This window comes from Python bivittatus, unplaced genomic scaffold (genome assembly GCF_059951505.1).
Source record: "Python bivittatus isolate LINGU-HERP-01145 unplaced genomic scaffold, Pbiv_v1 ctg000080_np1212, whole genome shotgun sequence".
Classification (NCBI taxonomy): Eukaryota; Metazoa; Chordata; class Lepidosauria; order Squamata; family Pythonidae; genus Python; species Python bivittatus.
This window is the reverse complement of record NW_028277035.1, coordinates 21,258,477-21,284,352: the sequence shown is the minus strand read 5'-3', so window position 1 is coordinate 21,284,352 and position 25,876 is coordinate 21,258,477. Positions and strand designations below refer to the sequence as shown.

Here is a 25,876-nt window from a genome sequence, read left to right as displayed (position 1 = left end):
AAATGAAAAATGCATTCAGTGTTTTGCTTAGGACAGAATGAGCTTATTAAACACGTTCCAATGGACAAGACAAAATTCAAAATGACTTGAGCAGGCTGAATTCTGATAGGACAAAACTCAAAACATTTTGAGTATTCTAGCCATAGGAAAGAATGGTTGCTTGGTGCAAATCTTTAGCTCTCCCCAGTACCACAAGAGTATTACTGTGAATTCTTAAGCTGGTTAATTTTGAATCTATCTTCTTTATGCAACTGTGTTATGAATTATTGTGTATAGATGTATATGCATGCACACATTTATATTCTGGGAATGCTCAGGAGTTTTTGGTGAGGTACTGACCAGAAGCTGTGTTAACAGTGCAATTAAAAAAGGTCTACTGGATCACCCCTGTGTGCACGTTTGCTACCACTTCAAAGAACTCTTAGTATAGTGAGTTACTTTTGCAAAAGTCATGCTGGTGTTTCCTGTCCAGGACTTGTCTTTCTGTATGCTTGATAATTTTATCTTTAATAAGGTCCTTCCAGTGTGCCCAGAAGGAGACTCTAAGCTGGCTGACACCTCTCTCTCTGTGTTTTTTTTTCCTTTAAGACAACTATATATACAACCAACAAATATTGTGGTTAGAACTTTAATGCTGAAGTTCACTAGAAGTTATGGAAATTTTGTACTTAGTTATTTAGATATATCTTTATGAAGGTGAAGGTAATTTTAATAATGTGGAATACACTATAGCTAATCAAAAATTTGGAGGGAAATTATGGAATATAAAATGCAGTGCTTAAATCTGATACATAGTCATACAGATATCAGAACATAGCAAGAAGGCAGAAGCTCTTAACAGTAGGCCCACCTTGAATTGAGTCAGTACAACAGATTCTAGCTCTGTCCAGACATTATGGGACTCTGGTGACAGTAATGCACATTCAGTGGTTATGGGGACAACCTGCTTGTCTTTCCTGTGTAGAGGACAACTGTCTGTAACAGACTTCATTTTCTGTCTCTGAGAATCTCTGTACAGCTGAGTACTCTGGAAAAAGATGTGTTCCCAATTAACATCATACTGAAAACTCACTGAATAGCCAATTTAGCTGAAGAAATCCTTTTAGGGAACTTCCCACTCCCTTCTGACAGAGAACAACTGTAGCAATTTATTCAAAGCAATTTATTCAAAGTCTGTTTCTTAATATCTGTGCCTTTATTAAGTTTGCAGTCACTTCTGAGCCTTTTCTGTTACAAGGATGCTTTTGACAACGTGCATGACCAAAACAATAACTAAGGTGTCAGTGCCTTTCAGCAGCTGCTTTCATAAAGAAACAGGCCTGCGGTTTCACAAAAAGAACTCATCCATGTTTATTCTACACTATTAGGATGTTACAAAGGATGCTTTCAAATAGTTTTCCCCCTTTCAGTGCCTCCTGGAGTGGGATATTTTTTTCTGAAAAGAAAACAGATTCTAGATGAGGTCCTATTTCTTTCCATTTTCCCACACACACCCAGCCCAGCTATAATGTATGCACTACCCTGAGAAATCACTTTCCGAGTTTATAAACTTGGTCAGACTGATGCATTTACAATGAATGAGACTATCTCTGGGGTCAATACTGAGAACAGTGAAGTCAAGGATATTGGAGCAAGACAGCTTCCTTCATTTTATTCCCATAAAACCCCGTGAGCTAGACTGAGCTGAGATATATTTTATTCATTCATTAGCTTTATATCTTGCCTTTTTTTCAGGAACTCAAGGTGGCATACATAGCTCATCCTCCTGCCACTTTTCTTCACAGCAACAACCCTGTGAATTTGGTTGTGCTGAGAGAGAGTGACTGCCCCTAAGTCAGCCAGTCAGCTTCCAGGGCTGAGGGTGGACTTGAACCTGGGTCTCCCTAGTGACAATAAATACTGGCCCTAAGTTTCCTTGTAAACTTAACCATTAGGAAGAGTAACAACAAGTTCTTCTCAGGAATTATGGTTGTATCAAGCATTGGGGGGGGGGGGTGGCAAAAAGAATTATATTGAAGTTGGAAAAATAATATTATTCCAGATGTCAAGAAATGGTTGTCAGAAATGTGTGATTTATCTGTTTTGGAAAAGGCAGTATTTTCTACTAATCAAAGGATGCAGCAATATGAGTTACTATGACAGAGATTTTGTGATATCTTACAATAGTGTTTTGTATTGTTCATACTATGGTAGTAAATTCATTAGTAATCCAGTGACTTGTGATAAATACAAAATATAAGGTATTTTTTTTCTCTCTCTCCTTTCTTAGTTTGTATTTTTATCTTTTTTAAATTTTTCTTTAAAATTAAAGATTATCTTGTTAATTGTGTATATATAAACAATTAAGTAAATAATAAAACAATAAAAGTTCTTCAACCACACTGTGCAAATTATGTCATGACAGCAGTTTGAATGCTGGATTAACAACATCTTGTATTTGGTCAGCTGTCATCTTTTAAACAAGGGCCAGGGGGACATGCACATATGTGCATATTATCACCTCCCCTTGCAAATTACAGCCAGTTTGGTATAGTGGTTAAAGGCCCAGGCTAGAAACAGGAGTTCTAGTCCTGCCTAGTCCTGCCTCTCTTTCAGCCCTAATAAGAAGGTGGTGGCAAACCACTTCCAAAAATCTTGCCAAGAAAACTGCAGGGACTAGACCTGGCTGTCATCAGAAATCAGAGTGATTTGAACTTCCCAAACTCGAACAAAAGAAGTTAGACCAATGACACTTTCTGCAGCATTTTCCCCTTGTTTCAAATGGGGAAGTCCTGAAAAAGTGCCACACAATTTCTCCAGGCTCATGCCTGGAGAAGACCCTTTTGTCTAGAAGCTGGTGAACATGCTTTCAGTCTATCACTACTGTTCTATGGTGCTTTATTGGTCTTCATTCTGGGTTAACAGAGCCAGGAAGGAGAATGGACTTGGATGCTGGTTTTTAGAATTATTTTAAAGTACATGTTATTGAACAGCTAAATGGTATAGGATTGGAATATCTGAAGGATTTAGATACGAACCTATTTGCATTCTGAGATTGCTGTAAAGGCCCTCCTCTGGGTTTTACTTTCTTACAGAGGCCGGGGGTGGGGTCTTTAGGATAGGCCATTTCCTTTTTGCTGGATTTCAGTAATGTTTAAAATGGGAAAGGACAAACCCACTTAAGAATATATCATGTGTATCTTAAGAAATAAACTCACTGATTATAATTCTTAGTATATTTTGGACATGCTAATGCCATAACTGGAATCAGAAATCTTATAATATGCGATATCTATTTACTGATACAGACACAGACATGGATATATGTCATTCAAATTTAATTAGAAGTTTCAAAAGCTTCAGCAGGGGTTGCCCTTCAGACCATGTGGCTGCTGTAGTTCACCTTTGTTTTCCATTTTGCTTAGTGCAAGCCAGGGATCCAAAAGGGGTGCACCAAACAGAGCCATGGCTTTCTGGCCAAATTTGAGTGACAGACATTATTCTATAATAGGAAGAGGAGATGATGATGATGATGATGATGATGATGATGATGATGATGATGATTTCAGCAGTGACCAACTCCAGACAACTCTGGGTAAATACAATATAACAAAGCAAGATAAAAAATACAATACACAAAAGACAATGAACATGACAAGAAGTCTGGCCAAACAACTCACAGACACATGCACACACACAAAATACAACCAACAAGCGGTCCCATTCACCCTAGCCCAAAGCATGGGAGAGCAGCTACATCTTTAAGGCTTTCCATAATGGCATCAAGGTTGGATCTCAGCGGGAACTTCATTCCAGAGGGCAGGCATCATGACAGAGAAGGCATGCTTCCTGGGTCTTGATAGATAACACTGTTTAATTCCAGAGACCTGGAGCATGCCCATTCTGTTGACTTGTACTGATCAAGCAGGAACCATGGGAAATGGGTGTCCCTCAACCTGGCCCTATGCCATGTAAGACTTTATAGGTGATAACCAGCACCTTAAATCGCACCCAGAAGCACACTGGCAATCAGTGCAGCTCACAAAGCAGAGACACCATATGGCCATACTGAGGCAGGCCCACACTGCTCGTGCTGCTGCATTCTGGACCAGTTGAAGTTTCCAAGTGGTCTTCAAGGGCAGCCCCATGTACAGAACATTGCAGTAGTCTAGCCGTGAGCTGATGAGGGCGTGAGTGACTATTTTGAGGACCACCCAATCCAGGAAAGGACAGAACTGGTGTACCAGATGAAACTATGCAAATGCTTTCCTGGTCACAGCTTCCATCTGGTCTTTCAGCAGGAGCTGTGAGTCCAAGAGGACCCCCAGATTGTGCACTGCTCCTGAATGGGGAAATGCACTCCCATTCAGAAGTTAAGATGGAAGATTCCTGGGCCTAGATGGTCCCATCAATCACAACTTTTTGGTCTAGCTAAGATTGAATTGGAGTTGGTTTCTTCCTATCCAGGCCGAGGCACTGGGAGAGGGACATCAACAGCCGTACTTGGCTGGCCTGGAATCAAAGGATATAATAATATAAGCAAGAAAATATTTGATATGAATATGTTCTTTGTTGCTTGGAAAATATAATCTTTTGGGTGAAAAAAAGGATACTGATTAGAAAATGAGTTCAATAGTACTTGTTAATAATTTAATAGTTTTAATATAGTAATGAAAAATCCTGGGAAAATACAGGTAGTCCTCACTTACCAACCACAATTGGGACTGGCAACTCCATCATTAAGTGATGCCATAAAGTGAAATGTCATGTGACTATGCCAGAATTATGACATCCGTTCCTCTGTGGTGGTTAAGTGAATCACTGCAGGTTGTTAAGCAAGACATCACATGATGCCTTGCAACTTCCTGCTGGCCTCCCCATTGATTTTGCTTGTCAGAAGATGGCTGTGAAGGGACAAATGGAATGTTGTGACCATTGTAAATGTGCACCACTTGGACTTCTGGGGGAGCAATGATGAACTGAAGATAGCTCTTTTGAGAGCGGAGCTGACAACCACAGTGGAATGAGGAGCTGGTGAATGGACTGGCTTCTCAGAATTCCTCTCTGGACAAGGAGAGGACTTGGGATCACCCACACCCATTCCAGACAGAAGCTCCCCACAAGAAGACCATAAGATAATGGTCTCCAGTGGATTTAGAACTCTGAGAGCCAAGGGATTGCCGTCTTTGCCCAAGTTGCAGTCGGCGCCTTCAAAAGGACACTAAGTTTGCATACTTCCTTTCTTGATCACTTCTGGAAATTGCTTGTTAACAGTCTTGTAACTGTATATTTATGTAACAGTCTTGTATATTAAGAACCTTCAGAAAGGCAAGTTTCATTACACCAGGTGAGCTTCCTTCAATCCTTGGTGAAAGAAGTTTTATGCAAGTTTAAGGACTTAAACATTTCTTATTTTGGAATAAGTAGCAAAAGGGTGATTAGAACATTGATTTTGGAAAGCTATAAGCAGACTAAGGAGCCAGATGGATTTGAAATAAGATTTTGAAATTAATTACAAGAATTCTTCTTTAAGATTATAATTAAAGGAGAAGAGATCCACTGATACAGAATGGAGCAAAATAATCTAACTTCAGAAGAATTCAAGGATATTTGAGAACAGTGCACTCAAAAATTACTCTTAAGATGTCTGCTACCATAAAACTAGATTCAAAAGAAGTTATAGAAGAGGAACTGGTTTTATTGGATAAGACAGAGAGTGGGGCTGATTCCAATGTAGATTTTAAAATGACAGGTTATAAGAATGATATGGAAAAAGATGTTACACTGGATTTCCAAATGAAACTGGCTGATGTCTTAATAATTAAAAGGGATATACAAATAACAAACCAGAAGAGTGACTGGGATAACTTTCTTATTTTGGATTTACAAATGAGACATGTTAAAGTTTTAAAGAAGCTTCTGAGAAGAGACAAAGAGAAAATGAAAATAAATCAAGTTCTGGGACACTATTTAAAGGGATTAAAGATCATAATTCTTAAAAGCAAAGGAAAGAAATACAAAGTTGGTTTATTTGATCAAGTTTAAAATATATCTGTTGCTGGTTCTGGTAACTCTTAATGGATTTAATGCTGACCAGAACTGAATGATGAGGCTTTAAAGATTTGTTTATAGACAAGAGATGAGATATGGGAAGAAGAGATCTTTTGTTATATTTTCAGAGAAAGTAATAAGTTACTGTATTAAAAGTAAAGTAAAGGAATATAAAGTTGGTTTATTTGATTAAGGTTAAAATATATATGTGGTCATTTCTGGTAACTCGTAATAGATTTTGGCTGCCTAGGACTGAATGATGAAGCTTTAACAATTTGTTTATAGATAAGAGATGAGATACGGGAAGGAGAGATCTTTTGTTGTAGTATCAGAGAAGGTGATAAGTTACTGTAATTGTACTCGTGATGAATATAAAAATATATTTCTTTATATATCTTTCTTTTTTATATATACATATATACATATATACATATATACACATATACATACATACATACACACACACACACACACACACACACATATATATATATATATATATATATATATATATATAATATTTGTTTTTACAGTCTTTAATAAATTCTTTGGCCTATTTTTAAAAACAAGCTTTCCCCCCTTTTTAAAAGGAAGCATTTTGTTTGTCCAAGTATACACTATTTTAAGATATCTCCACAACTACCTGAGAGCAGAATATTTGGCCTGCTGAGAATAAAGAAGTATATATTTCACTAAAATAGGCAAGTTCTAGGATTTTAACTTGAGCTGCTATTGATGGTGGTTCCTGTTTTTAAAGCTTTGCAAGACTTCAGGAGAGGGTGAATCTCAGGGACCCAACTACTTTCCAGAATTATTAATAATGGTATGAAAAACATGCACCTACATCATCATCATCATCATCATCATCATGCAAAATTACATTATTCATGGATTTGGTTAAGAACATTAATACAATTTAAGATTATCATGGGAAATTTATACTGGTTTGAGGCAAAACATTTACTGAAGGCAATCTTCATTTTTACAAGTAGATGTCAAAGAGTTAAAAAGTAGTTTACAAATTGAACTGCAAAGCATATTTAAGAGGAATCATTTTATTTGCTATGCAAATTAAGTTTCAAAATGAAACATCATGCCTGTGTAATTGCATACCTCCATGGTAATTTTAGATGGTTACATGCCATTGAGCTTCCACAGCCAAAGCAGGTCATTTCTATACCTAGAATATACAGACAGACCTATCTACAATCCAGTGGGTGAGATCTGGTCTGCAGTTAGATAAAATGTGAAGTGCTTAAAGCATGACTCTAAGAATATGAAAAACAAATACAAAATATGTATTTTGTCAGCTCAAAAAAGCTCTGTCCCCAGGAATTCTTTTCATAACTAGCAAGGATGATGTTTAAGTTAATTTTATTTGCAACAATAAGACATTACCACAGGGGGCAAGATAATGAAAGCAGAAAAAATGGGAAATGAAATTCTGGTGGTGCTTATGTAGTATTTGTCTGGCTTCCATAAAAGCAAATATATTTTGTAAAGAAACTACCCATACGTTGGGCTAGCTATGAAACTCCTTGCAAGTTTCCTTTGCCTTTACTGGTTGCTCTTTTAGACAGGAATGTAGACAATCTAAATTAGTTTTTATCATCACCTGTCATTTCTTGACTATCCATCTCTTTCCCTTTCTCCTTTCATCCTCATATATTAGCATCTAATTGCTGTTGCTTCTATTGTAAAAGAACAGAGGAGTTTAATCCACATTTTCTCTTGCTCTGGAATTGTGGTAACTTCCAAAAAGAGATTTATGTAGCATTTCTCTTCCCTGTGTGGTCCTTCCTATTTGCCAAGCAGTATTTGTAACTGAGCAGCATGACGTGGAGAGCCTGTGTGATGTAGTGGTTAAGGCACCAGGCTAGAAACCAGGAGACCGTAAGTTCTAGTCCTGTCTTGGGCACAAAGCCAACTGGATGACTTTGGGCCACTCACTCTCTCAACCCTAGGAAGCAGGCAAGGGCAAACCACTTTCAACCTTGCCAAGAAAATTGCAGGGACTTGTCCAGGCAGTCATCAGGAGTCACACTGATTTGAAAGCAGAAAGAAAGCAAGAAGGAGGGAGGGAGGAAGAGCAAGCACATGAAGTACCTGGTTAAAAGAATTTGAAGCTCTCCTAAGCAATCCACCATCACAGGAGAATGTCTTTCTTTATCCTGTGTACTTTCAGAAATCACCTGCTGAAAAGATGATCTTTAATCTGAGTATAAGAGTGTCACAGATTAGGATTTATATATGTATGCCTTGTTCTTGTCTATGGCAGTTGTAGCCAAACCATTTCAAAACCTCTTTGCATTGGAAAATGTCCTGCTTTCTCCTTGAATACAATCTCTTTCATTAGCTTAGTCACAACAAGGTTTTCCATGTTGATCCACATTTGCACAGCCCTTTGACAGGCAAACCATAACTAACAATTTATTCAGAATAGTGTAGTTTAAGAAAACATTTGGCAATGTTAATCCCCAGGCCAGGTTTTTGTACACACGTTTTTCCTGAGGGTTAAAACAATATCTATAACCACTCTTGCCATTGTATAAACTTGTTTGTACCATGCAGCCCATGAGAACACTGTTGTAAATAGAATGAATGTATGTGGGGTTTGTTTTTTTTCTTTTTTCATTGCTAGCTAATCTGGTACAATGCTGAGCCTTTTTGGTTGCTTAGAGACCAGATTCATCTGTGAAGGTAGAGAAAGTTATGATTACATTTGATGAAAACTTCACAGCAGCTATGGATAGAAAATAATGAGCATAGAATTTTAGGGAAGTGAAATTTAGGTTCTAACATCTCATGAGATCTATGAAGGTTACATAAGAGCAAAAACTAGTGAGGTGACATGGTTGCTCATGCAAATCTTCTCTTACTTCCTTACCCACTTTCTTTGAAGCAAACATGCAGGGAAGCAAAGGAACATGGGAAGACTGAAGTTTTTTTGAAACAGGCTATGTGTACATTTTTAGCTCTTGGTCAGCAGGCTAAATGTCTTTATGGTTCTGAGGCTCCTGTTGTCTTCTGTTTATTTGGCTTAGAGGCTAAAAGTATGATAGGACTGAGGACAAATTTGAAAGCTGTCATCAGCTTGCCTGCAGACTGGCCCATCTGTAGATCTCTCGTTAACTGTGAAGATCTGCAGGGGGTTATAATCAAATTCAGTTGAATGCATTCAAAACTTTCCCATGAAAGTGATAACAGTAGCAATTACCCGTGACACAAGACCTGCTGATCTCTGCAGACTTCTCCTTGCCAGAATTAGATTGGACAGTGGAAGATCGAGTCTGTGATTTCCATTCTCTGTTTCCGCTGGACGATAGTTCACTACTGCCTTCCCACTTTCAGGATTCCTGCAGATCTGAGCATTAAACTACAAAAGTGTTATGAAGGCATTTCCATGCATACTTGCTTAGTGTGCATTATTTTAATAAAACAATACTGACTCACACATACTGGATTTCTGAACATTTAAAATATGGAAGTTATGATAGAAAGTGAGTCATAACTGAACAATTGATAGAAGGAGGGAGTAGCAACTCAATAGAGAGATAGTTATGGAGCACCAGGCTACCGTGAACAAGTTTAAGTCTCCTGAGGCAGACCAGTTATATCCAAGAGGCTTGAAGAATTTGGAGATGTCATCCCAGAGCTCCTTCATGTGTGTCTCATGATCAGCCTAGTGCTAGAGGATTGGAAAATGGCAAATGTTGTTTGTACCTTCAAAAAGATGAAAAAAGAGAACTCCAGTAATTTCAAACAAATCATCTTGATATCAATACCAGGCAAAACTATGTAACATATTATTAATTAGTTTGTGAGGATTTAGAAAATAATGCATAAGCCAACACAGGTTTATAAAAAAATAAATCATGACATACCAGCCTGATCTCCCTTTTGAGCTGAGTGACCAGTTTTGTTGACAATACCTTTACTTCAGCAAAGCATTTGATAAATCTCCCATTAGACTCTAATAGAGCAGATAACAAAATGTGGCCTAGCCTGTGCTACCATTTGATGAATGGTACTCAGTGAGCTAAAAGTTACCCAGTAGGTATACAGCAATGGCTTTGTGTTAGGTTTTGAGTGACCTACTACAGGGCTCTGTGGTATTTAACTTAATAATAATTTATTAAACTTGTATGCTGCCAAACTCTCAACGAGTCTGGGAGGCTTAAAACAATCAAAGAAATTACAGTACAATCAATAAAAGATAAAAGATGGCAAGCATTTAAAAATATTATTACCACATTTGCAAATAGAGGGGATACCAAACACCTTAGAGGAAGTATCAAAATTTAGAAGAACTTTGACAAGCTGGAACAATTGGCAGAAACCAGCAAGATGAATTTCAACAGGAAAAATGCAACTTTTCTGAATTGGATAGGAAAAATTAATGGCAAGAAAAATCAAAGGATGGGAAAGAGCATGCTGGGCAGCAGTACACATGAAAAAGATCACAGGCTTGATATAAGTAATGTCAGCCCTTCAAGTTAGATCAGACTAGGAATCCAATGTCATGTAAGACAGTACTACTTTTATTGTAAAGCTATAATAACAGAATCTTGCAAGTCTGAATGGGCCAGTCTGCAGTTATGGTGATGACAGAACTTTCAAACTTGTCTTCAATCCTACCATACGTTCAGTCTTCAAGCTGAACACCAGTTAAACAGAAGATACTAAGTGCCTCAGGATCATGAAAACATTTAGCCTGATGACAAAGAGCTAAAAATGTACCCATACACTGTTCAAAAAACTTCAGTCTTCCCATGTTCCTTTGTTTCTCTACCGGTTTGCTTGTCCAGCATGTGATCCACTAAAACACAGAGAACGTTTTACATGTGCTGCTGCCCAGTATGTTCTTTCCCATCCTTTGATTTTTCTCACCATCCCTTCATCTTGGTGAGAACTAGGGAGGGGCTTGTCTGAGACGTTGACTCAGATTACATTCCTGTCCTGGACTCAGGCATCTTTTATCTGACCATTGTCTTGGTAGTGGTTTTTCCTCCTGTCTCTCAAGGCCATTCCCTCTTCCCTTTACAGCCAACAATGTGATGCAGTTGGGAAAAAAGCAAATGCAGTATTGGGCTGCATCACTAGAAGTATCATGAAGTGTCATCATATCTCACTATTCTGCATTGGTTAGATTGGTTACATCTAAAATATTACATCCAGTTCTAGGTGCAACATTTTGGGAAGCACATTCACAAACTTAAGCATGTCCAGAGGAGATCAACTAAGATAACAATGGGCCTAGAAAGAAAAACTTACAAGGAATAATAAGAGGCCCTGGATACATTTAGCTTGGACAAAGTCTCTGGGGAAACCTAACAGCTGTCTTCAAAAATCTTTGAAGAAGATTATAAAAGTTGGGCAGAATTGTACAGAGTTGTTCCAGAAGACAGAATAAGAAACAATGGGTTCAAATTACAAGGAAAAAGATTCTGATTGGATGCCAGGAAGAATTTCCTAATGAACAGAGCTGTTCATAAAGGGGGAGGGGATAGTGGACCCTCCTTTTCTAGAAGTGTTTAAGTGGAGTCTGGATGGCCATCTGTCACAGATGCTTTGGTAGTGGACTTGGCACTGTACTGTTGAAATAGATGATCTCCGAGTTGCTTACATCTTAGTTCTCCCTTCCCATCTCTCTGCCTCTTGTGATAAATGATTTGTTTACAAATGTTCATAATGACTTCTTAGCGAGCAAGCAATGTACATAAGCAAGTTAGCCCCAAAGTAAACACCATCTGGCATCTCAAAATCTTTATTGGTATTTTGTTTCTGCCAGCCAAAATCCACTTGCCAACCTTTTACCTGCTAGTTTTGAAAGTCAAGACTGTTTTCTCTTCCTTTGGTCATTTTCAAATTAAACTGTTTTTTAAAGTTCTGGCATTAATTTTATTCGGGACAAATTATTTTGACAGTTTTTTCCTACTGGGCAAGTAAAACGCTGATACGTTTCTCAATAGCCACTAATATAAATGTTTCTGAGGCCCAAGCAAGCTGTGGCACTTGTTTTACTCCCAACAAGCACAAGCATTTGCCTGGAGCCACTTACAACAGTGCAATTGAATGAGGAATGGGACCACACATTTACCTCTAAATTTGCTTTAGTTTTAGTCTATCTACACTGCGTGCATAATTATTAGGCAAGTTGTATTTTTGAGGATGAATTTCGTTATTGAACAACTACAGTGCTCTCGGACAATCCAAAATGTTAATAAACCTCAAACCTGAATATTTAAGAAAGTAAAAGTGAGGTTTTGGCTTTCTTAGGAGCATATCTATGTGTGCACAATTATTGGGCAACTATTAGTATGCAGAATTATTATACAACTAAATGAAAAATGAAAATTCCCCCATCTCATTTATTTCCATCTGTTAAAGTGAGAATAATAAACAAACAACTCAAAATTTACAAATAAACATTTCTGATATTTCAAACAAAAAATCAGTGACCAATATAGCCCCTCTTCTTTGCAATAACAGTCATAAGCCTTCCATTCATGGAGCTTGTCAGTTTCTTGATCTGTTGATGATCAACTTTTTGTCAGGAGCAGCAACCACAGCCTCCCAGACACTGTTCAGAGAGGTGTACTGTTTTCCTTCACTGTAAATCTCCCATTTGAGAAGGGCCCACAAGTTCTCAATAGGGTTTAGGTCAGGTGAGGAAGGGAGCATTGTCCTGCATAAACATCATGGTCTTCTTGAAAGATGCAGACTTTTTCTTGTACCTCTGCATGAAGAAAGTGTCTTCTAAAAACTGGCAGTAGGTTTGGGAGTTGATTTTGAGTCCATCTTCAACCTGAAAAGGTCCAACTAGCTCATTTGTAATAATACCAGCTCATACCAGTACCCCACCTCCACCTTGCTGGCATTTGAGTCAAAGTGGAGCTCTGTGCCCATTACTGATCCAGTCACAGGCCCATCCATCTGGTCCCTCTCATCTCATCAGTCCATAAAACCTTTGAAAAATCTGTCTTCAGATATTTCTTGGCCCAGTCTTGCCGTTTCAATTTATGTGTCTTGTTCAGTGGTGATCCAATTTCAGCCTTCCTTACCTTGGCCATGTCTCTAAGCCCTGAACACCTTGTACTTCTGGGCACTCCAGGTAGGTTGCAGTTCTGGAATATGACAGTGCTGGAGGATAATGGGTTCCTGGTAGCTTCATGTTTGATTCTTCTCAAATCTTTGGCAGTTAATTTGCATCTTTTTTTCTCAACACATTTCTTGCGACCCTGTTGACTATTTGCAACAAAACGTTTGATGGTTCTGTGGTCACGCCCCAATATCTTAGCAATTTCAAGAGTGCTGCATCCCTCTGAAAGACTTTTTACAATTTTTGACTTTTCAGAGTCAGTTACATCTCTTTTTTGGCCCATTTTGCCTGAGGAAAAGAAGCTGCCTAATAATTATGCACACCTTGATATGGGGTGTTGATCTCCTTAGGCCACACCCTCCCTCATTACACAGATACACATCACCTGATATGCTTATATCCAATAAGCATTCAGGTTTATACAGCTTGGAGGTGGAAAATATGCATAAAAATGATGATATGGTCAAAATACTCACTTGCCTAGTAATTGTGCACACAGTGTATATTAGTGCTTCCGATTCAGTCTCATAACTGTATGAAAACCTCTCAGGCTATGGAAGAATGCAAACTGAAAAATAAATTGTGTTCTTGCTCACAATAATGCATCTTGGTAGGTGTCCAGTGAAAAAGAATCTGGAATAAATTGTGGGTTTCCTGTCTGCAAACCCCTTCTTTCTTTGCCACCCACCCCCAGTCACAAGGTTAAACAGAAAGATGGGGAAAGTGTCACCTCTCAAGTTTTCCAGCTTGGAAGCAACTCTGCTACTCTAAAGCTTTGATGTTGTGATACTGCTAGAAAGATTGGACCATATATAACTCATAGTGAAGGGATTGTACGGTGATCAAGCACCAAAGTGTCTGGAACAGATCATGCAACAAACACACTGCATGACTGCAAATCTCTCTTTTTAGAGCATTGAAGGTGGGCAGACTCTGATAGTCTTTGTTCTTTCCAAACAAATCAATTACAGCCCTCTTTCTTACTTTCCTAAAGTTAAAAATAAGTTATTTTAAACTGAACTTCAGAGGTAGTACTCTTAAATTTGTCTCTTTCTTTCTCTAGAAGTAAAATAATAAAATGAAAATAATATTAAAGGAACATGGAAACCAAACACCATGAAAGGCAGAAATCCCAGATATTATGGCAGTTTAGAAGAATGTTCATCTGGACATTCTTTCCCAGAAGGCTCTTATCTGTAAAGGAAAGTCATTTTTCCTTATTTTGAGTTAATCTGTCTGGAATTCCGACAACCTGATGAAGTGGAAAGAAAGAGCTGGATGTATGGAAGGCATGCAGTCTGTGACTTGGTCTAGTATTTGTATATACTGTATGCCCTTAGCAAATAAACAGGAGGAAAGAAAAGAAAGCTCGCATTTGGTTCTATGGAGATTTTTGCATATGGGCACTAAGCTTATGAATGAAAGGACTAAGCTGTTGTTATTATCTGAAGAATGGATATAACTCTCTAGAGCATATGCTTTGTATACAAAAGACCCAGTTACTTGTAATCCAGAGTAAAGAATGACTTCTCTCAACCCCTGGAACTGAGCTAGGTAGACCAGTAAACTTGCAAATATCTACACTCTTAAATGTAGCCCCATGTAAAAGAAGCAGTTGAGAATAATGAGATAATATAACAAGTTAATAGGAGAGGATTCTTAAGTAAAACTTAGATAATCCTATAATATCAACCAAAATGAAACATGAGGTCTTGACAAAGGATTAGAAAAAGCAAGCTTGTGCTTCTTTCTTTCACCACCCTGAAGAAAGAACTCCTCTTATGAATTAGTTACCACTTTCAGAGTAATGAACAACATACGATACTAAGGGCCATCATTAATGCTTTCTTCCAGGAGTTAGTTGATGCATTGGAGTGGTGGAGTTGCAAAATCCTTCCACGTTATTTGGACAAACTTTGTTAGGAGTTTAATTATCTGATAATTTGGAGATATATCTCTCATTAACCATGTTTTGTGTTTTTCTTTCCTTTCCTCCCTCATCCCACTGTTTCTGTCTGTCCTTCCTTCCTGCACTAAAAGTGGCTGTTCCACTATCTCCAAGTTCCTCCTGCTGTTCTGCAATAGACCAGTTCCTGTCTAACCCTGAATATATCCTGTAAGTCTTTTATTTTATTATGTAGGATTACACGTTTCTGTACATGTATGTGCATGTATGTGTATTTATCATTTTTAATACACTTCCATAGCTTTTTCATTGTTTCATGGATCCCATCTGGCATTTGGTTGGAAAAGGGCTTAAAGAAGTTGGCCTATAGGCTTTCTGCTCTCCAGTGTTCCTCTGATGGTTTCACCAGGAAGATTATGGGGAATGAGATGGGGGTGTCTGTGACACTGAAGCAAGGAATGGATAAGCCATATCCGTGGCATTTTCATGAACCAGAATTTTTCTAGGTCATATATGTGGCCCTAAAGGTGTGCTAGGAAAACAGGAAAATATAATAGCAGCAACTGGAGTCTCAAACTGGGAAAATGGCATCAAAATAATCAGCGAACCTCAATGTAGGCAACTATATAGTGATGCACATGGCAGCCAAAACAGAAAATCCTGAGTTAGCACTGATTAGCCAGAAAAGAGATCTTAGGGATAGTGGTCTTGGATAACTCAATAAAAGCATCCATCCAAAGTTCAGCTGCTGTGAAAAAGGCAGATTTTGTGATGGGATCATTAGGAAAAGAATAAAAAATAAAACTACTGGTATGTAATGTGTTCCTACTGATGTACTATACAGTTCTGATCATTGCATATCAAAGTATGTCTTGTTGATCTGAAAAAAGAAAAACCAGTCCAAATAATCAAGAACCTAGAGCAACTCTCCTGGAAGAAAACCTTGCAATGATTTGGGCTTTATAGCTTAAAAAAAAAAGAGTAATAAAAGGGGTCATAGCTGGTCTTTATAGAATTATGCATACCATGAAGAAACTGGAAAAGGATTTTTTTTCTTCTTCGCTGTACTAGAACCTAGGGCTATCAAAAGAATCTTAACGGTGGAGAAAAAAATAAATAAAATGAATAATGACTTAAGGAAAATGAAGTCCTTAACTGATGCTTGGGATTCACCATCAAGTAACATCATCAGTGTAGTTGGCTTTTAAAAGATGCTAGATTCATGGAAGTTAACTTTAGTCATGGTTACTGATCATGATGGCTTTATAGGACACTAATATTGGCTGCAGAAATAGCTTGCTGAGGAACATAAATGAGAAAATAGGCTTGCCCAGATACCCTGCTTGCGGCTTCCCAAAGACACCCTGGTTGGCCCCTCTGGAAATAAAATGCTGTGCCTTCAGTAAATGTGCTTTGCCACGCCAGAACTTATTCTGGGTTTTCAGTGGCTATTCTTGACAAAATGAGGCAGGAAATTATAAGGAAATTATGTAGAATTGATTGCAAATTATCACATGTGTCAGTTTCTAGCAAATCCAAAGGACAAGACAAGTGGCAATTGCTTTTTTGATATTTCTGAGCCTGCGTATGGCTTTGTCAAGTAGAGTGATAGAGTCTTTGTCAAGTAGAATGATAGGGATAAAATATTGTGATGCAGTATGCGCACCAGTCATGCACAAAAAGAGTTTTATCACATCAAAAGGGAGGGAGGGAGGGAGGGAGGGAGGGAGGGAGGGAGGGAGGGAGGGAGGGTATTTTCTTGTGTTCTGAAGGTAGGTCAGAATCTTTCATAATTTTGTTTCTCTACCTGTCTGCTCAGTAGAAGAAAGATGATGGATTTTATGAGGTTTCAGCAAAGCAGTGAGCCTAAACTTAATTATCTGGCTGGAATGGCTGGATAGGTTGATGGATGGATGGATGGATGGATGGATGGATGGATGGATGGATGGATGGATGGATTTCCCTACTCCTGGATGGCACTCAAGGTAGGACATTTGTACAGGGATGTAACTAAGTGCTATTTGTAATGTAAACATTGTCCATGGACCATTCATTTTTACTGAGACCTATTTTATATGGCCTTTAACACTTGAGAATATCTCTGCAATATATGTTGTACAACAGGCGCCCTTAAATTAAAAAAAAGAGATATCTGAAAAAAGCCAACTTCATTGCCAAGGATGATGGAAAGCAGTTAATTCAATGAGATTCTCCATATAGCATTTCCTATTATAGAATTGGTTTTCTCCACTCGATACCTCGATGTCATAATGACTTCAAAATAAAAAATGCAGGATGGTTGTAATGGTAAAATATGGAGCCTCACCCTCACCCCAATTTTAGTGCATTTGAAATGAATGACTGTCAGCCTTACCAGGTAGACTAGACAGGAAACACAACCAAAAAAAGGAACTATAAAGCTTTCTGTAAAGCTTCCTTTCTTTCCTATAAAGAAAGGAAGTATAAAGCTTTATTGAAAAGAAGCTCAGAGGGATCTTTGAAACAACTGATCCACACCTCAAAACCTGATTATTGTATTATACTCTGCAATATTGTATTTGACTATAGCAGAAGTGTTGGATCAAAACTGACTTCAAAACAGCTTTTGACTCTGTTTCTAGAGAACAGTTGTGGAACAAACTGGAAACATCACCCAGTAATAGGTGCCTGCTGCCACTTATTAAAATGTTGTACAATCATATCTATATTCAAATAATGTTTGATAACAAAGGACAGTTTTCTGCTGTGGTGCCTATTTCCAATGGTTTTAAACAAGGGTGGATTTTAGCTCCTTTACTATTTAATTTTTATATCAATGATATGCTGTGAAAACTCACAAAACTGGAAGAGCACTCCAAGTATGTCTGGTTGACATGTTGCTTTACTTTTATATGCAGATGATGTGAAGTTTACTAATTGGACTAAGAAAGCTTTAAGATCAGCTGCCTTCTAATGAACAGATACTATCAAAAATGAAAATTATGGTCAGTAAACAGATGGAAAATTAACAGGAACGTTATTGAGTAGGTTCAGACCTTTAAATATCTCAGAATTGTTTTCTATGCTACAGACACTTGGAGGACCCAAATTCGGTGTTTAAAAGAAAAAGTTAAAGGAAAGTACCCACTGTCTTAAGGTTTTTATCTGTGAAAGGAGGTGATTATCCAGATGGTATATTATTGTTTTCAAATATGTGCATATAAGGACACAGAACTGTTAGAAGCTGTTCAATCAGGTTTTGTAAGGGACGTATTTTTAATTCCACAGTGTGCCCCAAACTCAGTCCTTTGGGCTGAGGCTGGAATAGCAGGGTTTAAAATTTGAGTGCAGACAGCATGGGATAGCTATTGTCTTTAATTAATGTTCATCTCAAATAGTTTAGCTGCTTTCACTCTTCAAGATAAATTCCAGGCTTCTTGGTGGAAATTCCTTAGTTCCACAATAAAGTATTGTGGACTTTCACATAATGCATTGATCTCAATGGGTTTGAAACAGGCCAAATAATTATTTCAGCAGTTGCCAGAGATACTGACCTCCAAAATGATTTCAGCTAGGGTCCACCTTACTTTATCCCAGTGAAACCAGGAAAAAAAAAAGCATGGTACCTCCTTATTATTATATTGCATCCGAAAATATCAGAAGAGCGTTTACATTGGCATGCTGTAATCTCCTTTTTTGGAGGGCAGGTTCTGCAACATTCCTAAAGGATAACCTCTCTGCCCAAGTAGTGAGGGGGAAAATTGAAACTGTGGGTCATGGACTGTTGTACTGCCTCTTTTATAGAGATATTTGGGGTACATATATTTCCTCAATCACAACACAATATTTCAGCAGGGTTGAGGGTGACTATCACAACCTCCTAACTGATAGAACATTGAGATCTCAGGTAGTGTAGCTGGGCTTTGTATACTGGCTGTGATGGAACATAAGGAATTGCTTCAGGTGGGGTAAGTCCAAGTATTGCTTTATTGTGATATAATTTGATATGTATTCTGGTACATTATTTTAATTATATGTTTCAGTTTTGGGGTGTTTATTATTTTATTTTTAAGTGGCATCTTTTCATCTCATTATTTCATATCTTTTTATTGGTCTGGATCAATACTCAATTCCTTCTTTTTAACTAGCTAAATATTTGCTCCCTTGAATTTACTGGCTGCTATTTAAGTGTATTTATTTATAGAAGAATTTCTAATTTTTACTGTATCTATAAGTCTGCAAAATGTATCAGCAAATTAAATACAGCTGTTTTACAGTTGATAAAACCTAAAGACTGGAATGAATAGTTAAGAGTTAAAGGGTGCTTGGGAAAACTCCTACTGCTGTTTTTCATCCTGACAATATCTGGTTTCATTGCAAAGATGTGGATCAAGTTTATCTTTTCTCTACTATTTCTAGGAAAATTCCTGGAGAACTTCTGCAAAATGTGTGTTTTGTAGGCAGAATCCCATTCCCACTAAGAATCATATCTTATCCACATTAAAAAAATTAATAAATTAAGATCTGGAAAACTAGAATAAATTCCACTTGGACAATTCAATTCTGTCAATTGAAATTCTATAGCCTGATATCTGCTGTTATACTCCCTAGACCAGGCATGTGTTCCTCACACTGTTATTTCCATGTTAAAACATCTTTATGGGATGATGGATTCGAATCAAGAACACATTCTACAATTTGCCGTTGACAAGACTAGATCATATTTGTCAGACTTCAAAGTCTGAGTGTTGATTAGACTCCAGCAGAAATACATTCATGTTGCTAAGGCAATTTAAGAACAGAGTGATTCATCTTAGAAGGGAATTAGCAGTACCAATTATGATCAAATGATTAATGCTGACAGTCTGCAAAGGAAGCATGGATGGAGGGATAAAGGGAGTTGTGGTTGTAGGAAACTGCCAAGTACATAAGTGAAGGAACATCAAGCTCATTCAAGGCTGATAAACAGAGAGGTTGATTCTAATTCATTATTGTTATGAGCCAAAGGACAGAATCCCTGTGAAAACTTTCTCAGTAGAAAAGGAAATATGGAGAGATTAAGTGTGAGTTTTAATTTATAAGATAGAAAGTTGCTACGTGTATGATAATGTAAATAGATATTTAGGTGTACATGACATTTGTTGATATTGCATCAGTTGAATTTATTGGAAAGACGTAACAGGAATCTTATACATTTATTACAAAACATTTAGTAAATTATCTGTTAGTGGACTATATGGGAATCCATTGATAGCTTCCTCCTGAAGCATAGCTTCTGTCTATGGGACACTTTAATTCTTCTCTTACTGCCTGCCATATTTACCCTTAAACCTTTTCTGGACAGTTTGAGAGTGGTGGCCCCTGGGGTAGAAGGTACAGGAAGATTATGCTGCATGAATGGAAATGTACTCATTCAGCACAGAGTGTTGTGCTGCTTGATATTTACTTGCATCATCTCAGTTCCTGTTCAGTGATGGTTCAATCAAAGGATGTGGCATAGAAACCAGCTGATGGCAGAAACCTAAGACATGCAGAACAAGGAATCCAGATAGTTGTTATAGATACTGAGAAATTGATATTCAGGACCATGGAGAGAGATCCTGCAGTCTGGATATAAAAAAGTATATTACTCTAATGCTTTCTGAAATAGCTGGCAGTGTCTACAATCTGGCTAGGAGAGACTTTTTAGTAACCCCATATCTTTAGATCTTTATAATTTAGCATATTGTCTCTAATCATTGCCTTCTTTGGAGAGGTGCAGGTCAGAGGAATGAGGATTTTACCGATTAATGCTTCTCCAGGTCTTGAGACACTGGATGTATCCTTGAGGGAGCAGCAGCACTTCCTTTAGATTCCTGGGATTGGGTGGGAGATCTAGTTTGGACAGCCAAGACGTCAAGAAGCCAGAAACTAATTTTGTTGCTGTCCCCAACAGTTGAGGATTTACTACTGTATCTTGAGTCATAACATACTTTATTGATTTATTTTATTGAGTTAATGGATGTTTTAATGAATGCAAGTTGCAAACTTGCATTAGGTAGCTTATAAACAATTGTAATAAATAAATAATCCTTGGAGGTTTTAGGTAATGGCAATATGTTAAATTTGGGACAATCTTTGTTTCCATTATATATTGAAACTTCTAAAACATGCTGAACATATAAATTATTCCAAAACTTCACATTTTATTTAACTGACTTAAAACGAAAACAAACCCATAGAATTTATGTGGACATCCATGCAAAAGTATTGTTCTAAAGGGTTTTATTCTGAGCAATGTTTACATTACAGAAAGTGTAACAGTGCATTGTTTTCTAAAGGCAAATAACCATGTCCTGCTTCTTCTTGGCCATGAAAATTATTTGTTTTAATTATAATTGTTAAGTCTCATGGAAAATTATTTTGCAGGTGGTTGTGGTTATTATCATCTTGAAGGACACTGAAGGCAGCTAATAATCAGGGGAAAAAAACAATTAAGATCACTACTAATTCAAACAGGAAAGAAATAGCTGGCTAAAGAGGAAAGTCTTAACTTCTTTTCTAAAAACTGGTGCTGAATAACAACTGAGGAAGTTCATTCTGAGGCTTGGGAGCAACCAAGGAAGGTCCTCTCTCAGGTGCATGAGAAAGAAACCTCAGAATTCACAAGTATATTTGAGAGGCCTGTCCTGTTGACCTGAGGGTCAAGACGGGACTACATCAAGAAATTATTATCTATTTCTTCAATTTATACTCTGCCTTTTAAAACAGGTTCAGTTTTGAAGTACATTGAGATGATAAAAAATGTCTCAGATAAACACGTGGAGATTTTTGCTAGAATAAGTTCCACCATCTCCACTCAGTAGGATACCATCTGGGCATTCTTGGCGTCCTCTAGAAGGCATGGAGTTGATCATGCAGTCCGGGAATTCTGAGTCTTTTACTCCCATCATATCTATAAGGCATTAGTGGAAGGCTGTGGAAGGCTACAATAAAATTTATCCATAATCTGAGGCTGCTACTTCAGTGTGAAATACTACTACCAAAGACTTTTATTGACTTCAGAGAGGCTCCTCACAGTTTAGTATGCCATGGCCTTTGAAAAACTCACAACTTTTCCTCTCCTTCAAGGGTTCCCTGAAGATAGGCTGCCAGTGGTCAGCAGAGGGAGATGCGGGTTAGTTGGCGTGCTTTTTCCTGCTTCTCTCAGGAACTCATAAATGGGTAAAACAACAAAACACCACTTTATTGTGCCTTCAAACAATTGGAAGCCATTGCAGTTGTTTCCATATGGGTGGCATGTTCCCCATATTTTCACTGGTTAGCAACCTGGCTGCCACTCTTTGCACCAGTTGAATTTCATCTCTCAAGAATACTTTTTATTAGTGCTTTACCATTTTACTACTATGCTGAATGAAAGTATAATTCCTTTTGGCCACTTCTGTGAAAATAAATATGCTCGCCATTATTTCTATTTGTAACTATGCTAATTATCTCTTACTGGAATAAGTGGTATCTTCTCTGGCTTCTTCAAGAATTAGAAAATTGGAATAGTGGGTGTTTTAATCAATATTGAAGTATAGTGAAGAATCCACTTTGGAGCCAACTAAGTATATCATTATTTAACAAAGTGAAAGGCAGCTTCATATATTCCTGAGTGGTGAGAGGACTTCTGCTTCTATTTCAAATCAGTTGGAAATGTACAGGAAAGTATGAATGCTGGATTCTCCTGTATTTCTCTGGCTTTTGATGCAATTCATCATAAATTCCTCTAGATCACCTGCAGGACTTGTTGGGAATTCAAGGTGTTCATACTTCGGTAGTTCAAAGTATATGAGCAGAATATTATGTCAAATATTTATATAACCAGAAGGTGAGAAGATCAGAATGTATATAATGTGTCATGAATAATATGACAACTTAGACAACGTAATGTTATCCAACCCACAACTGATGGTATTCTGAACTAGTTCATGGATAAGAGTTAACAAATAACTGAATCAAAATAATAATGAACTTTTAATAGGTGATTGAGCTTGAAATCTAGGAAAGCTACTTATGATTTTTTTAAAGACCAGAAATACAATTGAATTAGCTTCTTGATTTTGGTTTACTCCTAAATACTTTTGGCAACTATAGAAGATTTTTAAAAATAACATTTATTTTGCTGACTGCACAACTTCATGTGCTACCATTCTTCAGCTGTGATAATCTCTTAAACTGCCTTATACAATGCCCCTCCATCAACTGCCCTTGAACACTTCTTAGAAGCTGTTGCTTTGTAGTGGCTGTTCTTTTTCACTTGTAAAGTGCAGTTCTTTTGCTGAATATGTTGATAAAATTTGAATCAGGTGTGCTTTAATTGTTATAATGTTGTACGCTAAGCTTCGATCTTAATAGAAATATAGTAAATAAGTCAGAAACATTAGTGCCTCATATTCTTAATTATATCCCAGAAATCTCCTTGAAGCTTTTTATCTTGGTATGATAATACATCTAGTTTTGATATCTATTGATACCCAATGGAAACCTCAGAGATTCAGATACAAGTTGAATTTCAAAGTTTCCAAATCAATTGTACGTGAACTGGGACATTTCCTGAATGCTAAAAAAAGTGAACCTTGGGGCCTATAAACACTTGTAATATTTACCCTTGTGGCCTTGCCTCTGAGGGTAGAGCAAGGTAACAAAATGTTCAAAGTTGTTGGTTAGCAGAAAAAGTGCATCTTCTTAGATTAAGGCCAGTCCAAATTCAAATTACATGGGTGCCTTACCAGCAACCAAGGCTCAAGGCAAGGTAACATGTTTATAGTTATAGGCAAAAGTTGAGAATTCCAAAGAGACTTCAGCATCATACAGCATTCATATGGATACTTAAATACAGGATTCTCCCAATCTTCACAGCATTTCTCACTGCTGAGCCCCCAAACTAGGTTCCTCAAGGCACCAGACAAATCCTGAGTAGATCATTCTGGGTCAGATATCTCCTAATACAACTGCACATTCTGGTCTCCTTGCCTCCTGGCTAAATATAGAGGTGAGAGTCAACTGAGTGGATGAGATTTTGGTTCTGGTGTTTGGGGACAAAGTCAGGGATGGTGGTGGGTGATTTTTCTTCTCTTGCTGTGTCTGATTTAATCAGTATCTTGTTTGCTCTTACCATAAATGAATAAAAGTGAAGTGATGATTTCTGTAGAGAAACCTGGAAAAGTGGGAGCAGGACAGAATCACACATTCTTATGCAAAAGGAATATTTTGTTTTGTACTGAAGCATTGAAATGATAAAGAAGTGAAGCATATGTATAAAGAGAACAGTAGACAAGCAAATATATCTTTTTCACTGAAGTGCATTTGAAAAGAACGGGTTCTCCATCAGAAGCATCATACAGACTAATGCCGGTGGAGATGATAGATAGATAGATAGATAGATAGATAGATAGATAGATAGATAGATAGATAGATAGATAATTTCTGTGATTCTGAAATGTGACAACCAGAATGGAAATTTCTCCAATCACTGAAATTTGGACAATCAACTTTCTCACAGAGTTGGAAGTCTGCCGATGCCAAGCAATGTTGTGCTTGTTTGTTTCTGTTTTACTTCCAGTCTGGTTAAGGAGAGGCTAGTGTGTTTATATCAGTAGCTAAACACTTAATGTGCTAGAGCAGCAGACTAAAGGATTGTCCATCTGCTTGAGCTTTGTCTTCCTGGTGAATCATGGTGCAGATGGCAGCGCCATTTTCAGAGCTATAAACAGTATCATTGTCATAGCTCTTTGAATGGTACTGCCGTATGTACCGAAAAAGCAGCATTTAAATGCATAAGGGCCTTGGGTCAGCTGGATTGTCTTCCTAAATGATGTGGAATCCTGAAGTGGGACTGAATGCTCCATTAAGCTTTGGAGGAAATACTCCAAGGATACTTTCACTTGTTTAAACAAAATCCAAGACTGTTACAATGAGCTTATCAGACAAGTACATACATTCTGGTTCATGAAAAGAACAGCAGCAAGAAGAAAATAGCAGGAGATAGCTTACATGAACTATTGTGCCCATGGGATAATCTATCTCATTTTTTGTGGTGTGTATGTGCAAATGTGTGAGATAATTCTTTTCAATAAAGCAATGGGCCAAATCTATTGTCCAGTAAGACTGGTGTCTGCTTGCCCTGGTGAATAAGAATGCATATAATCTCTGCTTGAAAGACAGAAAAAAAGTTGAAAACTAAAGATCTCTTCTGAATACAGAAAATAGGTAGAATAAATAATAGCTTTCAACAGGTATAAAAGTTGAAGATAAATATCTTGAACCATTATCATGGCATAAAGCATATTTTAAAATAAATCATTTTTTTAAAAGTTTAGCTTGGGAAGCCTCTTTTCAAGGAGTATACTTGATAAAGTCCAAAGCTGAACAAAGTTTTAATATACGTCTGATGTAGAAATGGAGAAGCTGAGGGAAGTATATCAGCTAAACATTGAAAAAGTAGGATAAGAATTTTCAAATGAGACTTCAGGACTTGAAAAATATCTGATTAGCATTAGTAAATCTACTGGCTACTTTATGAGATGATATGATAAAGTGAATGAACGTGTTAAGTCATAGACCATTTCAATAAGCAGCTTAGGCACATCCTAGTGGACTGCTGTATGCTCAGGACAATCACATTCATTCATACTTGTAATGAAATGGAGAAAATCATTTGCATAGTGGGAGAACACAAATTTTACATGCAGATAGTCCCAGGTTCAGTTCTAGCAGCTCCAGTTTTAGAAAGGTCTAGTGCAGTGTTGTCCAAACTTGGCCACTTTAAGATGAAGATTGAAGATTGAAAACAGCTTAATTACAATTACAAGATTGAAAGACCAAAATTTGGAGCA

General features: G+C 37.5%; 1 protein-coding gene across 10 annotated transcripts in view; it reads left to right on the top strand.

Moving 5' to 3' along the window:
- The window catches only part of HTR4 (5-hydroxytryptamine receptor 4), a 239,355-nt gene that overhangs the window by 174,709 nt on the left and 38,770 nt on the right, over nt 1-25,876 (top strand). For 2 of the 10 annotated variants that reach the window (XM_088133631.1, XM_088133632.1), the window contains exon 8: nt 15,173-15,248. The exons of the other annotated variants lie outside the window; for them this stretch is intronic. In XM_088133631.1, the coding sequence (XP_087989757.1) occupies nt 15,173-15,233 (61 nt within the window). In that variant the 3' untranslated portion in view covers nt 15,234-15,248. The remainder of the gene's footprint in view (nt 1-15,172; nt 15,249-25,876) is intronic. 10 annotated transcript variants of the gene reach the window in all.